The 16,677-nt window shown below is 33.5% G+C and overlaps 2 protein-coding genes across 2 annotated transcripts in view; one reads left to right on the top strand and one right to left on the bottom strand.

The window, feature by feature from the left end:
- Positions 1-13,573, top strand: part of LOC109447240 (putative ATP-dependent RNA helicase DDX60) — a 71,221-nt gene extending 57,648 nt beyond the window's left edge. The window contains exons 33-37 of the mRNA XM_074338294.2: positions 1,905-2,052; positions 5,309-5,451; positions 6,707-6,858; positions 12,609-12,671; positions 12,760-13,573. Of these exons, the coding sequence (XP_074194395.2) occupies positions 1,905-2,052; positions 5,309-5,451; positions 6,707-6,858; positions 12,609-12,671; positions 12,760-12,865 (612 nt within the window). The 3' untranslated portion in view covers positions 12,866-13,573. The remainder of the gene's footprint in view (positions 1-1,904; positions 2,053-5,308; positions 5,452-6,706; positions 6,859-12,608; positions 12,672-12,759) is intronic.
- A 1,403-nt stretch (positions 13,574-14,976) lies between these two features.
- ANXA10 (annexin A10) overlaps positions 14,977-16,677 on the bottom strand; it is a 45,757-nt gene continuing 44,056 nt past the window's right edge. Inside the window, exon 12 of the mRNA XM_074338721.2 lies at positions 14,977-15,045. Coding sequence (XP_074194822.2) covers positions 14,977-15,045 — 69 coding nt within the window. The remainder of the gene's footprint in view (positions 15,046-16,677) is intronic.

The following is a 16,677-nucleotide window of genomic DNA, read 5'->3' as shown; positions in this document are numbered from 1 at the left end:
AGTCAGTTCTTGGGATACACAATGACTTCTCAGATGAGGAAAAGATTGAGATCTTATTTAAAAATGAAAACTTTATTCCTGGTAGAGCATTTTAGTAAGAGCGTAACATCAGCTATTTTATTAGATTGAAGATGGTCTCAAATACCACATTCAATGGCAAAATAATTGCCACGGTAACATTTATATTTGAAACAAGAAGACATGAATGTTCAGTTTAACAGCGATTTGAAAATATTGTTCTGGGAATTCTACTCATTGCCAAATGGCAAGAAATAAAAATATGACCTAACTATGGGAAAGTTAAACATAGTGAGCCCGGAGCACAGTAGAGCAATTTAAAGCCAGATTCCTGGACTCCTTCCCAGTTCTACCACTTAGCACATAGGTAGCCTTGAGCAAATTTCTTTATCCAGGCCTTTCACCTATCTGTAAATTGGGAATCATAATAGTACCAACTTCAAAGGATCGCTATGAAGATTAAATTCCTTAATATGTGCAAAGTGCTTAAAATAGTGCTGAGCACAGAGAAAGCGCTCAATAAGTGTTAACTCTTATTTTAACAATTATTGTTATTTACAGATGCAATGACTGGCTACTGAAAAAGCCAAAAAGAATCAATAGAAAATGATTACAATTAATGACAGTTTACTAAGTCTTCAAATGCAAAATAGATCTAACAAAATGTATAGCTTTCCCATACAGAGAAAATGAAATGTAAAATAATTCCTCCAATAGTAAAAAATGAAAATTAACAAGATAATATAGTTATATGTTAATATGGCAAAGATTACAATTAACAGTTATGTTGACAAGACTATAAATTGACATATTCTTTCAAAATATTCTTTAATGTGATGTTTCTCCTTTCGGAATTTATATACAAGTAAAAATGATGTAAAAATATTTTATTAGTTTTCTTTAGGCTGTTATAATCAAGTACCACAAACTGGGTGGCTTAAATAGCTAAAATTTGCTGTCTTATAGTTTTGAAGGCAAAAGTCCAGACAGGATTTGTTTCCTCTAAAGACTTGAGGGAATATCTGTTCCACGCCTCTCTCCTAGCTTCTGGTGGTTTCCTGGCAATCTTTGGCATTTCTTGGCTAGTAGACGCATCACCCCAATTTCTACTTTTCTGTTCATAGGCATTTTCCCTGTGTGCACATCTCTGTGTCCAAATTTCCCCCAGTCATATTGGATTAGGGACCCATCCTACTCTAATATGACCTCATCTTAACTAATTTCATCTGCAATGACACTGTTTCCTAATAAGTTTACATTTTGAAGTACTGGGGCATAGGATTTCAATGTATGTTTTTTTGAGGGCTACAATTCAAATCATACCATAATTATTTATGATTGAAAACTGGATACCACCTATATATCCAACAAAAAGGGAATGGTTAGGTGAATTTTAGTGTAGCTGTATGTGGCAATATTATGCAGCCACTAAAATTCATCTTTTCTATGACATGGGAAAATACTCCAGATATAATGTTAAATATAAACATTAGAAAAACAAAACTGAATACTATAGCAAAATTTGTATATAAAAGACTGGAAGGAAATATTATATACCAAAACCTTTATAACCTATATTCCTGGGTGGTAGGATCAAATGTGATTTTAGTTTTTATATTTATATTTTTATAACTAATATAATTTATGCTTGGAAACATATTTGCAACCAAAATTTTAAAAAATATTATGACCCTGTGTCTCACAGACTTCGGCAAGTCTTTCTTTCTTTCTTTCTCTTTCTTTCTTTCCTTTCTTTCCTTTCTTTCCTTTCTTTCCTCCCTCCCTCCCTTCCTCCCTCCCTCCCTCCCTCCCTCCCTCCCCCCCTCTCTTTCTTTCTTTCTCTCTTTCTTTCTAATAGTTACATTCATCTGTCTCATTGTTCCTAGGTAATTCTAGATGATCTTCCCAAGGAATTTGCTGATGTGGTAAAGGAACACAATAACAGAATTCAAAAGAATTTTGGTTCCTTTCTCCTAACAATTTCTAAGTTGGCCGACATGAGAAAAGAATACCAACTACCTCTCTCAGAAATCGGTAAGATTGTGAACAGAATGTGAAGTCAATAAAAATAAATAAATACAAATATTTGGAGATAAAACTAGCTTTACGAAATAAGGACAAAACTACTGTGGTAAGTAAACCCAGAAACTAGCATAATTCTTCAGATCTACGCTGTGAAATTATGTACTGAAAACATATTATTTGGAATTAGCTAAACCATCATAGATTCAGTTTGACACTAAATGCTTAAAATATTTCTATATTTTTCTGGTGTTATTCTAAGTTAACAGACTATGCAATGGTCTAAATTTATTCAAAAATATCCCCTTTCTTATTGGTGCTATTTGTCTTTTAATAGCTATTGATGCTCTTAACTAGTTAAACTTTCAAATCTGAGTAACATTAGAAATATAAGAAAATTAATATTGGCATATTTATTAGTGGTCATCCGTCTGTTATACTTCTTTGAGTATTATGGGGGACATTAAAGAAGTTAAGTCTTTGCCCAGGTCTTTGAGGAAAGGACAGGATAAATAAAAAAGGAAAATTCAAATATAAGGAAAATTCAGTAATGCATGTCAGATAAAGTAAAGGGATTAGAAGCAGAGAAAAGACTCAGTGCCCTAAGATGAAATGACAGGAGAGAGAGCTAAGAGGAAAAGAGAAGGTGGCAGAATTCTATTTTCCCACTTCCAGAGGAAGCAAGGAAAAAAAAATGGAGTAGTGAGGGCTGATTTGTTCTATTCGTATTTCTGGATAGATTATTATATTGGGATGCTGAAGATTTATGAAGGACAAAGAGAAAATGGTCAGCTTATTTTACCATAGAAGGAGAAATTAGCTAATAATGAGTCAACTTTGTAGAAAAGAACCTAAATGTTCCCAGGCAATTTTCTACACTAGGGACTTGGAAGGGTGAACACAATTATCTTTCTTCTCTGTTTTCCTCTGAGATGATTTCTGTGGTAGACAGATTTAAAATCCCCCACCGAAGATGTCTGGGTCCTAATCTTGGGAACCTGTGAGTATGTACTGTTATGTAGCAAAGGGGGAACTAAGATTGCAGATTGTATTAAATTTTCAAATCATCGAACCTTGAAATGGGGAAATTATCCTGAATTATCTGTGTGGACCTAAGGTAATCATAAGGACCATTATAAGTGAAGAGGGGAGGCAGAAGAATCAGTGTTACAGAGATGTGATATGAGAAAGATTTGACCAATCATCTCTGGCTTTGAACATAAAAGGAGGCCACCTGCCAAAGGCTGTACAGCAGCCCCTAGAAGCTGGGGAAGGCAAGGAAAGATTCTTTCCTAGAGCCTTCCAGAAATAACAAACACAGCTCTGCATACACCTTGGTTTTAGCCTAGTGAGACCCATTTCAGACATCTGATTTCCATCTAGAACTATAAGATTACAAATTTGGGTTGTATTAAAACACAAAGTTTTATGTTAAACCACAAAGTTGTAATTGGTAAAAATTACAGGGTTACTTATTAAAAATCCAAGTCATACGTTTAATTTTGGGTGCTTAAGGGTCAGACATTAAATCCTTGCAATTATCTCCTAAACTTGAGATCAACTGAGCAATTAGTATGGCAGTAATATGGATGAAGCTGAATTAGAAAACATGGTTTCCACTTTCAGTGAAATGTGTTTCAGAAAGCATAGCCCTGGTGAAGCTGCATCTTCCTGTCCCCCAAATGCAACAGTAATGCTCCTTTCTTATAGATTTTACCCTCTGAGTTACCACATATAATAGAGAGAATACTGGAACGTATCTTCTTAGTAATCAGGTGGATCTGAAACAGAGATTGAAAGACAAATAGAAAGAAAGGGACAGAAAGACAGAGGCAGACACAGAGAAGTGTGCACAGGAAAGGCAGAAATAGAGATGATAGATAGATAGATGATAGATAGATAGATGATAGATAGATAGATAGATAGATAGGAGACATAGAGACAGACAATCAGCGAGAGAGAAGTAGAGAGAAAAAAACAAAGAGATGAGACATAAGAAACAGGAGAGAGATGGACAAAATTCGTAATAGACAGAAATTGTCAAAGAGACAAACACATGGACAGAAAGACAGAAGAGAGACAGACAGAAAGAGAGAGATTAACAAAGAGAAACTAACAGAGTGAGAGAGAAAAAAGAGACACAACAATGCAGAGAAAGTGGAGAGTAAAAATAAGCAAATTTGACAGACCAAGGGAGGCATAGAGAGCAACAGAAAAGAGGCAGTGAGTGATTCAAATGGGAACAATGAGACACACAGAAACAAGAGTATTATTCTCAGAGAAAGAAGTTAGAGGAGAAAGGAAGGAAGAAATGGAGGAAAGGAGGTGGGAAGATAGATGGATGGATGGATGGATGGATGGATGGATGGATGGATGGATGGATGGATGGATGGATGGATGGATAGATAGATAGATAGATAGATAGATAGATAGATAGATAGATAGATAGACAGATAGATAGACAGACAAGATAGATAACTATTTGAGATGTACATGGCATTAGCTCCTTTTCCCAAATTCACCACTCAGGCCTAGGGTGACATGAGTGAGCTCCACAAGACCTCGAAATGTCCCTCTATTAATTTTGCCTCCTGGTGAGTAAAGTAGGAATTCCTTCCCTTCTGTTGAAATATGAATATGAGAATTAGCATAAGAAAGTGGGCAATAATGTACATTTTAACTTTTTTTTTTTTTAAGATTTTATTGGGTAAGGGGAACAGGACTTTATTGGGGAACAGTATGTACTTCCAGGACTTTTTCCAAGTCAAATTGTTGTCCTTTCAGTCTTAGTTGTCATTTTAACTTTATTATGAGAAATTTTGCAGTTTTTGTAGCTCCATAGCATCTTGAGAGGAATAATTGATAATAAAATTCGTTTTAAAGGACAGTTGGATGGTGCTGGGTTTTGACTTGGGATTCTCAGATCCACTAGTGTCCATTGAAGCAAGTTTCCTGCTTTGTAAATAGTGTCTAATTTCTGAGAGGATAGACATGGAATTACCCAGTTGGACCAATTAATAGTTACAAATAATAGAACCACTAGCAGATGCCAGAATAATTTTAGTTTTAGAAGAAAGCCTTCCGAGTGATGATCCAGCAATACCATCCTTATATTTTCATCTTAAATATTTTCCTTTAAGCAAATTTCAACAATTTGCCTAGTAATAATGGTATAAACACATACAATTTGTTTTAAATAATTGGTGTTTTATGGAAGAACCATTTTCAATTATTTTCTTATTTGATTTTCCAATTAATCTCTTATTAGACTTTTCAGGTAAAGAATATGAAGAGTCTGAATTGGTCTCTCATTTGATGCCTGGAACTGAGAGCAGAACTGCTGTTTCTCCATTTGCTTGCCTGTCAAATATAACTGATCAAGATTTATTTGATATTGATGTGGTAAATGATGTATGTAAATTTTGGTGTGAAACTCTCTTTTATCCTGTTCATCATTTAAGAAAAATAATTTTTACGTGATTATAATACTAGCTAAGTGTCCAGTAAAACAAAGCCATCTTACTCTTATTTTATAATAGTAGTACTTTTCACTGAAGTGGAAAAAAATAATAATATATATAATATATAATATATATTATATATTTTTTCTTTCATTAATTGGGTAGTTTTAAAATAGAAAAATTGAATTAAGTAAGGAAAAGAATGTGACTTTCTAGATTAACAATCCTGTATCAATTATCTTACTATGTGAATCACTATAGCATAAACCCTTCACACTCCAGGTGTGAACCAAGAGCAGCAACCTCAGTATCACCTGTCAAAAATGATGCATCTTGGGAGCTATCTCAGAACTACTGAGTTCAAAATGCACATTAACATAGGAGAAGCCCTGGTCTAACCCATCTGAGGGCAGTTTGTGTTTGTCTTCATTTGTGTGATCCCCGCACCTAAAATTGATGTTTGGTACAGAATAGAAACTCAATAAATATATATCAAAATTTGAAAAATGAACACAAGAGCCACTTTGTTTACTGCCCCACATGTCTGGGAATAATGAGACTGCCTGTCTTACCTGGACCCGTGACAACTTATCCATGGCATGTTGATGGAAAATAAATTACAATGACTGTGATTATACCATTGACCAAAATCAGGTACTTTTATCTTGAAAGGAAAAAACAGATGTGTGCGGAAAAAAACAACAAGCACTATCACGGTTATGTGTAGCTGATATATGTTCGTAAGCTCGCAAATATTTTTTGGAAAAAATGATTTTTTTTTAAAATTAAAGTTTATTGGGGTGACAATTGTTAGTAAAGTTACATGGGTTTCGGGTATACAATTCTGTAATACATCATCTATATATCACAATGAATTTTTAAAAAAATATTTGTAGTATATTTCTAAGGTTGTAAAGTGACTATGTAACTTCATATTCTGAATAAATTAGAGGTAGCATTTTTGTGATTTCAAAAACAATTTTAATATTTCGAATATTGATCTTTTTACTGATTTTATTTGGTTATTTAAATTAAAGTTTGGAGAACCTTAATACACATAACATTTGACAATATTTCATTAAAATATGTTGGGTTATTGTTTTAGCTAGCTGGATGTAATGAACCAAAGTAATCAAATTTTATAGTATATTAAGGCATATATGAAAAGAAAAATGCTCATAATCTAAAATGTCTGCATTCCTCAGGCTATGTTCCGAACTATTGATGTGAATGATAAAAATATTCCTATCCTTTACTTGGAAAAACGTGATAAGAATGGAAGGAAGTGTCCGCTGAATGGTTATGTGTTGAACTTCTACAAAACCGGTTCCTTGTCAGCACTTACTTTGGATAATTGGTAGGACCTTTTCTATTTTAACTCTCTTTACAGACATAGGTGTGCTTGTGTAATTGACATTTATTGTGCTGTGTCATTCTGATTTATAAAGATACTTTTAAAACACTAATTTAAGAAGAGTCATGAAGATGCAGTTTATGTGGAACTATTTTTAAAATGCTGTTTATTATTATTACTATTATTATTATTATCGATGCGAAGTTCACATAGCATAAAATTAACCATATTAAAGTGAACAATTCAGCGACATTTGGTACTTTCATAATGCTGTGCAACAACCAAATCTATCTAGTTGCTAAACATCGCCATTAACCCCAAGGGAAAATTTGTGCACGTTATGCAGTAACTCCCACTCCTTGCTTCTCCCAACCTCTGGCAACTACCAGTCTGCTCTCTGTCTCTATGGATTGACCTAGTCTGAATATTTAAAGCAAATGGAATCATACAATTATGTGAACTTTTGTGTCTGACTTCTTTCACTATAACATCTCAGGTTGTAGCCTTATCAGTCCTTCATTCCTTTTTATAGCTGAATAATGTCCCATTGTATGCGTATATACAATTTGTTTATCCAGGTGATGGACATTTGGGTTGTTTAAACTTTTGGTTATTGTGAATAGTGCTGCTATGAACATGCATGTACCTTTATTTGTTTGAGTGCCTGTTTTCAATTCTTCTGGGTATATACCTAGGAGAAGAATTGCTGGGTCACATAGTGACCTTGTATTTAATTTTTTAAGAAGCTGCTGAAATATTCTCCACAGCAATTGAATTATTTAATATTGCCACCAGTACTGTACAAGGCTTCTAATTTCTCCATAACCGCACAACACTTGTTATTTTCATATATATACACATATACATATATATGTATATATATATGTATATGTATATCCCATTCTAGTGGGTGTGAAATGATATATACCTCACTGTTGTTTTCATGTGCATTTCGCTAAACACTAACAATGTTGCGCATCTTTTCATTATGAAAAGCTGTATATATTTTTGGAGAAATGTCTATTCAAATTTTTTGTCCATTTTTAAATTGTGTTGTTTTTCCTTTTGTTCTTGAGTTGTAGACGATCTTTATATATTTTGGATACTAGACCTTTACCAAATATATGATTTGCAAATATTTTCTCCTTTTCTGTAAGTTATCTTTTCATTTTCTTCATAATGTCCCTTGATACACAAAAGTTTTTAATTTTGATGAAGTCCAGCCAACCTATTTTTTCTTCTGTTGCTTATATTAGGTTGGTGCAGAAGTAATTGCAGTTTAAAAGGTTAAAATCATTGAAAAAACCGCAATTACTTTTGGACCAACCTAGTACTTCTGGTATCATATCTAAAAATCCATTCATAAATCCAAGGTCATGAAGATTTATCCTTATGTTTCTTCTAAGAGTGTTATAGTTTTGGCTCTTACATTTAGGTTGTTAATCCATTTTGAATACATTTTGATATATGAAATGAGATAAGGTCCAATTTCATTCATTTGCATGTGGGTATACAGTTTTCCCAGCACCAGTTTTTGAATTCCTTCCCCATGGAATGGTCTTGGCACTTGGTCAAAAGTCAACTGACCATAGATGTTTGGGTTTATTTCTGAACTCTCAGTTCTATGCCATTAGTCTTTATGTCTATCCTTATTCCAGTACCACATTGTTTTGATTACTGTATCTTTTGAAGTAAGAAGATGTGTGTCTTCAATTTTGTTCTTCGTGTTCAAAATTGTTTTAGCTATTCAAAGTACTTTATAATTCCATATAATTTGAAGATGGTATTTTCCATGTCTACAAAAAAGGCTGTGAAAATTTTGATAGGGATTGCAATGAATCTGTAGATCACTTTGGGTAATATTTTCATCTTAACAATATTAAGTCTTTCAGTCCATAAATATAAAATGTCTTTCCATTTCTTAGGTCCTCTTTAATTTCTTTCAACAATGTTGTAGTTTTAAGTGTACAAGTCTTTAACCTCTTTGGTTAAATTTATTCCTATGTATTTTATTTTTTGGATGCTACTGAAACGGGATTTTTTTCCATAATGTCCTTTTCAGAAAGTAATTTGCTTGTGTATAGAAGCACAACTGATTTTTGAATGTTGATCTTGTAGTCTACAACTTTTCAAAATTTATTTATTAGGTCTAATAGTTATTTTGTGGATTCTTCAGGATTTTCTATATATGGGATCATGTCATCGGTGAATAGAGAATTTTACTTCTTCTCCAATTGGATATTTTATTTTATTTATTTTATTTTATTTTTACTTCTTACTTAACTGCTCCAGTAAAATATTTAATAGCAGTGGTATAAGCAGTCATCCTTGTTTTTTTCCTGACCTTAGGAAATAGCTTTCAGGTTTTTTAAATCATTTTGATGTTATTTGTGAGATTTTCCATAAATGTCCTTTATCATGTTAAGGTAGTTCTTTGGTATTCCTAGTTTGCTGGGTATTTTTTTATCATAAAAGGACTTTTTTAAGTGCTTAGTGTACATTAACTGAGGTGATCATGTGGCTTTTTTCCTTCATTCTATTAATCTGATGTATTATGTTGATTGACTATCTTATGTTGATATTTTTTGGCATTCCTGGGGTAAGGCCTTGGATAAAGCCCAGTAAATCATAGTGTATAATCTTTTAAATGTGTTGTTGGATTCAGTTTGCTGGTATTTGGTTAAGGAATTTTGCATCTACATTTATAAGGAATATTGGTCTGTAGTTTTCTTGTAATGTCTTAGTCTGATTTTAGTATGAGGGTAATATATGCCTCATAGAATGAGTTAGGATGATAGATATTAATTCTTTAAATGTTTGGTAGAATTCACCAGTGAAAACAGCTGGTCTATACTTCTCTTTGCTGGGAAGTTTTTGATAACTGGTTACATTTCTTTACTTGTTATAAGTTTTATGAGATTTTTCTATTTCTTTTGAGTCAGTTTTGGTAATTTGTATATTTCTAAGAATTTATCCACTTAACCCAGATTATCTAAATTTTTGGTAGAGTTAGTTGTTCATAGTACTCTTGTATAATTCATTTTGTTTCTATAGCATAGGTAGTAATGTCCCCACATTCATTTCTAGTTTTATTTATTTGCATCTTCTTTTTTTTTTCTTTGTCAGTCTATGTAGAAGTTTATCAATTTTGTTGACCTTTTCTGAGACTCAAACTTTGTTTCATTGATTCTCTTTATTGTTTCCCTAGTCTCTATTTCATTTATCTTTTTTTATTTCTTTTCTTCTGCTAGCTTAAGTTTTAGATCATTCTTTTTCTGGTTCCTTAAGGTATAAAATTAGGTTGTTGATTTCAGAATTTTTATCTTTTTCAGTATAGGTATTAACTGGCATAAATTTCTCGTTCACACTGCTTTCTCTGTATGCCAATAAGTTTTGGTATGTTGTGCTTTTACTGCCATTTGTTTCTAAATGTTTTCTAATTTTCCTGTGATTTAATCTTTGACCCATTGTGTGCTGTTTAACTTCCATATATTTGTCAATTTTCTAATTTTCCTTCTGTTAATGACTTGTAGCTTCATTTCATTGTGGCTTGAAAAGATTCTTGGTATGATTTCAGTATTTTTAAATACATTGAAACTTGTTTTACAGCCTAACATATGATTTCTTCAGGCAAATGTTTGATACACACATGAGAAGAATGTGTATTCTTTTGTTGTTGGGTATAATCATATAACTATGTCTGTTAAGTCTAGTTATTTATCATGTTGTTTAAGTCATTTATTTCCTTGATCTCTGCTCTAGATATTCTATCCATTACTGAAAGTGGGGTGTTAAAGTCTTCAATTATTATTTTAGAACTGTCTCTCTTCAATTCTGTCAATGTTTGCCTCATATATTTGGAGGCTCTGTTGCTTGGGCTCCACATGTTTATAATTGTTTTATATTCTACATGAATTAACCCTTTTATCAATGTATAATGTATTTTTTGTCTCTTATAACAGTTTTTGACTTAAAGTCTGATATTAGTATAAGCCATCCCAGCTCTCTTATTTACTATTTGCATGGAATATCTTTTTTATCTTTCACTCCCAATGCCTTTGTTTTGAGACCTAAGTAAGTCTCTTACAGACTGTATATAGTTGGATCCTGTTTATTTTTCATCTTTTCAGCCAGTCTTTATCTTTTCAGTGGATAATTTAATCCATTTACATTTAAAATGATTGCCGATAAGGAAGTACTTACTTTTGCTATGTTGGTATTTATTTTTTATATGTCTTATACCATTTTTTTTCTCCCTCAGGGATAGTTTCTGATAATTTTATCTCAATAGGCACACTTTCTTGTTTCTTTTCATGCTTCAAAAATTTTTTTGAGAACTGTACATTTGAATATTATCATATGGTAATTCTAGAATTTTCTCCCTTTTAGGGTTTGTTGTTTTTGTTTCTAACTGCCCACCATAGCTGTAGTTTCATTTAGTCACTTTTCTAAACTGTTTTTATAAAGTCTGTGTTCTTCATCATGTGTGATCTCTGAAGTTCTTATTTCTTTAGTTTGTGTATAGCCAGTGTATTGACAAAGACTTCTTTGAACACAAGAAGAGAAAAAGAGAGACAGGGAGGGAAGGTAGGATGGGGGGGGGGGGCAGAGAGAAAGAGAGAGAGCGGAAGGAGGAGGAGGAGGAGGAAGAGAAGAAAGAAGAGGAGGAGGAAGAGAAAAATGGGAGGAAGAAAAGTCTCCCATTCTTTACAGATTGGCTCTGTGCTGGGAAACTCCTTTCAGCACTTAGTCCATTTGTAACTCATGGTAAGAGATGCTTTACCCTGCATCTCTTTCTTGCACTAATCCTAGGGACCAGCCAGAGGTGAAAGTTTAGGTCTTTTCTGAGCATGTGTCCTGCCCTACACATGAGTATGGCTTTCTAAATTACTCAGTACATGTGGGTACTCTTTCCCAGATTTTTCTCAAAGATTTTCATTACTTAGTGTATTGATTCAAATATAACCTTTTGCCCAAAGCAGCTGCAAGTGGTTCCTTTGCCTTACCATTTTTCCTCCCTTAGTGAGTTCTGCGCTAGGCAAAACACGGACAAGCACGTGCCTCACCTCAATCCTTTTGCCAGACAGCCAGACAGCTTAAAAGGGACAGATAACACATTCCTTATTAATAAGGCTACCTAGGGATGAAGGCCACACTGGGGACATAGGATGCTGTCTTCAGGACTGACCATAAACTGGAAGGAGAGTGGGGAAAGGGCAAATAAAAATGTCACAAAGCTTTCCTACCTTATCTAACCTTTTTCATGATTCGAGTTAAACTTTTGATTGTTTTCTGAAAAAATTGATTCTGAGTTCTGATAAAGTTGATTCTGACAGTTTTTGCTTGATTTTTCTTTTCTTTTTTTCCTGATGTTTCTATGGAGAGATGGGCCCTTGGAGCTGCCTACTCTGCCATTTTCAGTGACATCACATATATTTGGCACTGTTTTTAACATTTATGAAATACTTTGCTTTGGTAATAATAATGTGCTACTATATAAATGCACTACAAGTCATATATTTAGACAAATTATCAGCCTCTTTACTAGTTTAGTCAATTCAGGGCTAAAATGAGCGTAGTAAAATACTGGATGCACAGGATACAAACACTTCTCTGCAGTCTTTCCATATCTGTTTTTATTTTGTCTCTGGAAGAGCCAGCAATTCCATTGTTATTTATTATTTCCTTTACTGTAGATTGATAATACATCACAAATAAATGTATTCCTTTAACTGTGACTTCTTTTTCTATAGGTTAAATATGGGCGATGCTTTTAATTTAATCAGAAGTTTCGCACTTGCAATTCAGTCTATCAGGTAGAGTAAACATTTCTGCTTTTGAAGATCGCATAACCATTAAGTACAAATAACAATGGTAGTAACTTAAACACTTAATCTTTTACAGGATTTCACTAAGTGAATTATGTGATGATGAAGATGACAACGTTGTGTTAGCATTTAAACAACTAAGTGATGAATTCAAGAAAAAACTTGGGAAAAAAATAGACTGATAATGTTAAATTTCACCTAGTACTGTGCTCCTAAAAAACAAAGATGGTCAAGAAATGGCCTGCCTTTTTGTGTTTCAGGAAATGGATTACTGCAAAGAAGGACTCTTTTTTATATGCCTTAGACGTGCAGAAGACCCCCTTGTATACCAATGCCAATCCTCAACACACCCTCCAAATTCCCAGTCTTTGTTTCATAAATGATTAGCTATACTGTTTTCCCCTGAAGACCAATTTGGACAGGGTATCAGCTAACATAACCAACTATAGTCAGGTTTCTCCCCTCGCTACAGGTTCTAAACTTTAATCCTTAGGCTTCTCCTGAAAAGTACCTGGAGGTATTCTCAGATCAACTGTCCAAATCTCAGATCAACTGTGACTGGGAATGTCAGCCAAAGACATTCCCAGATCAACTGTCCAATCACACTACACATTCACCCCATTCCCTCACACCTGATTATTTCTAGCCTTATTTTCTCATCCCGATAAATTAAAATATCTTTCCTGGCTGATGTTCGAGACCCCTGAAAATCTCAGTCAGAGTGTTTCCCTGACTGCATTACCCAAGCCCCCCACCTTTCACTATTGCAATAGGCCTCTCCGCTCATTACAAGTCTTTTCAAATAAAGTCTCTCATTATCTAAGTCCAGATTTGTTTTTGATTTGATTTTCATGCTGTGTGAAAGAGATAAAATGCATTACCTAGCTAAAGTACAGTCCTTACCGTTTATTGACAACTTATAGAAAGATGTCCTGGTGAGGAAAGTTTTTATCGAAATTCTCATCAAGAATTCTAGCAACATTTTTCTCCTAAGAATTTTAGCTTCTATAATGGCTATGCCAAGTGTCTCAAACAATTACTACTTTGGGCTTGAAATGTGATTTTTTTTTTTAAAGATAGAAACCAAACCCAATTTACAGTGACATACATCATATACCATAGCAGTAAGTTGAAGTCATGAAGATGACTTCAGAAGTCTGAAATGTCTCATGTTGTACCCAATCATTGTGTGCTAACTGTCTTATATTATTCTTCCTATTAGACACCAGGTACTGAGTGAGAACATTTTTCATTTTTCCTTGAGACTAGTAGAAACATAGGGAATTGGCTATAGGCTATTGAAAACTGTTCCGTGAGGAATAAAGCACCTCTATCAGCTTCACCAGTTCATCTACATTTATTGCATCTATGTTCTTATTTCCCTGGCCTGACATCATTAATCACTGCTTTCTATGATCTCAGTTTTTGTGTTGCCCCTTGTTTATGTTGGGAGCCCTCTTTTATGGACTCATCTATCCCTATCTCTGCTTTTATTTTTGGCTCGACTGTGGCATTAGTCTAGATTTCCCCCCAAATCTGACCTCAGTGAGTATTTTTCTTTTGCTGCGAATAATTGACTGAATGTTGAGACACACAAGGTTCTGGGCTCTGCTGATGGCACAAAGCTAATAACTTCAAAAAGACTTTGATGTTGTTGTTAAGAAGTGAAGACAAATTCAGTGGGCAAGTGGTTGATTAGGTACCAACATTAAAAAAATGTCTTTATTAGAGTGATTATCACACACACACACACACACACACATACACACACACACACACCCCTATTTTTACATTCAAGTCTCCTGCACATCTGTCTGAAAAGAATGTATCTGACTGCATTTTGCTGTTTTTTTACCTTTATTTTCTTTGAAGGAATGTTCACTTTAGCTTTATTACATTTGTACGATCCTTGACAATTCTTCTAAGGGGCATGGCCACACACTGTGTTTCCGTTGGTCTCCCAAAGCGTGCTAAGGACAGCCGTAATTAGTCTCCTGTTGTAGGGACTTGATGGTTCACATTTGCATAAGATCTAATTCAGTGCAGTATATTTTCTTATGATTCCATTAAACACAATTTAATGAATTGTTGATTTAGATATTAAGTGAAAATCCAATCTCATAAATTTATCAATACAGTTTTCTTTGGCTTAGAAGAATTTTAAAGACAGAAAAGGAAATAAGATTCTGTAGTTTTGTTGCAAGGCTACTAACAATGCAAATTTATGACAAAAATCTAAATTTTGACATGTCTGTAAAAAGGAGTGCACAGTCCTCCAAAGCCTTCCCTTGATCTAGTAGTCTTCAGCATCCCCAGCACAGATGGCAAGCAGAGCTTTCTCATAATGCCCTGAAGCAAAATTCTGGAAAGAAAAATGTATTCGAAATAAAATGTCATAGTATTTCTAAAAAGAACCATAATTTCTCTGAACTACAGTATGAAAGACCCATGGGCCATTTGCTTTTCCAAAATTATTTACTTTTTCATTTAAACATTTAATATGTCCTGAGGACTATTCCCAGTGAAAGTTATTGAAAAATAATACCATAATTATAGTCAATAGAATGGGGATTATATAAAGTTGATTGAACTCTAATGTGTATTTATAAGAGGAACAACTTACAGTAGAATTAAATCTCCTGAACTTTAGAAAGGTGTCCTGATATTATTGCTATAAATCAGTGTAGTGCCTGGAGGGCAGATTGACAATATGCCTTAAAAAGACATAAAAATGTTTATATTCATTAATGTAGTAATTCTACTTTAAGAAATATATCCTAAGGAAATAATTATCAATTATTGATGAGCACAAAGATTTATGCTTAAAAATATACACCATAATATTAGGTATAATAGTGAAAAATTAAAAATCAATACATAGTAAGCAGGATAGTTTATGTACCTTACAACTTATACAATAAAAATATTCCTATAAGTACTAAAATATATTAATGTTTATATTTATTTTTTAAAAAGACAAAGCACCTATGACACATTTTATTACTGGTTATCTGTGGTGGAAAATTAGGGTAATTGTTGTCTTTTTTATGGTCTTCTATAGTTAATATGTTTTTCAAAACAATGATAGTAATAAATAAATGGAATTCTGAAGCCTATCTTTGTTAAAAATCAACTATCATATTCATGTTCTCTTATACAATGTCATGTAATTATAATTTACTGCTTTAAATCCATATAATAAAGTTGCATTAACATGTAAATATTAGATTTTGAGGTGGGTGTGATTATTTGCAGTAATTGTACTAGAATTAGTTTATTGATTTAAAAAATGAGTAACGACCCACATTTCTCAATGAGAAATATTTATCATCACTAAAAGTTTAGGGTTTTGAAGGTGATGTAAGGAGAGTTTTATCAAAGAAACAGGGGTAAGACTTCTCTTAACTACTAAGTGGTCCATCAACTCTTCCTCTTAGAAAACTCTTTGGCTACCCAAAGGCCTACAAAGCTTTCTAGTTTTTGTGGTATCTTCGTCTTTGGGTTGTCGAGTTGCTTCTGGATCACTCTTTCAATGAACAAAAAATCTGTGCTATTGAATATTTCAGTGGAAAACAATGCGAGCAAGGTAACAGCATAGGTATGTGAGAAACAGAAGTTGAGATACAGTCTAAGGGCCTCGTGTTTCCTTTAATGCTGTACTGGTGCCATCTTAAAATGCTTTATAATTTTCTTTTTTTTTTTTGTAAAAGGGATCAAGCATTTTCACAGATGGTTCTATGTAGTCTGATAATTCTTTGCTAGGTTTTATCAAAATCCAGGGTAAAGTTTAGACATGTTGGAATGATGAAACTGGCTTGTTTACTTCTGAGTCATTGTTCTTTGCCCTTCAAAGGCTAAAGGGACAGGGATACATAGAATTTGACGTAAGTATCAATGTTAAATACATCTAAATTGATTGGCTACCTCGCCTTCTTTGACAATATGAGAGGACAGGTGAACTGATCTAAGAAGCCTCTTCACAGTTGAGGTGGTC

This window comes from Rhinolophus sinicus, chromosome 15 (assembly GCF_057876585.1).
Source record: "Rhinolophus sinicus isolate RSI-liver-muscle chromosome 15, RSI-T2T, whole genome shotgun sequence".
Classification (NCBI taxonomy): domain Eukaryota; kingdom Metazoa; phylum Chordata; class Mammalia; order Chiroptera; family Rhinolophidae; genus Rhinolophus; species Rhinolophus sinicus.
The sequence above is the reverse complement of the archived record's forward strand: the minus strand, read 5'-3'. Positions and strand labels throughout refer to the sequence as shown.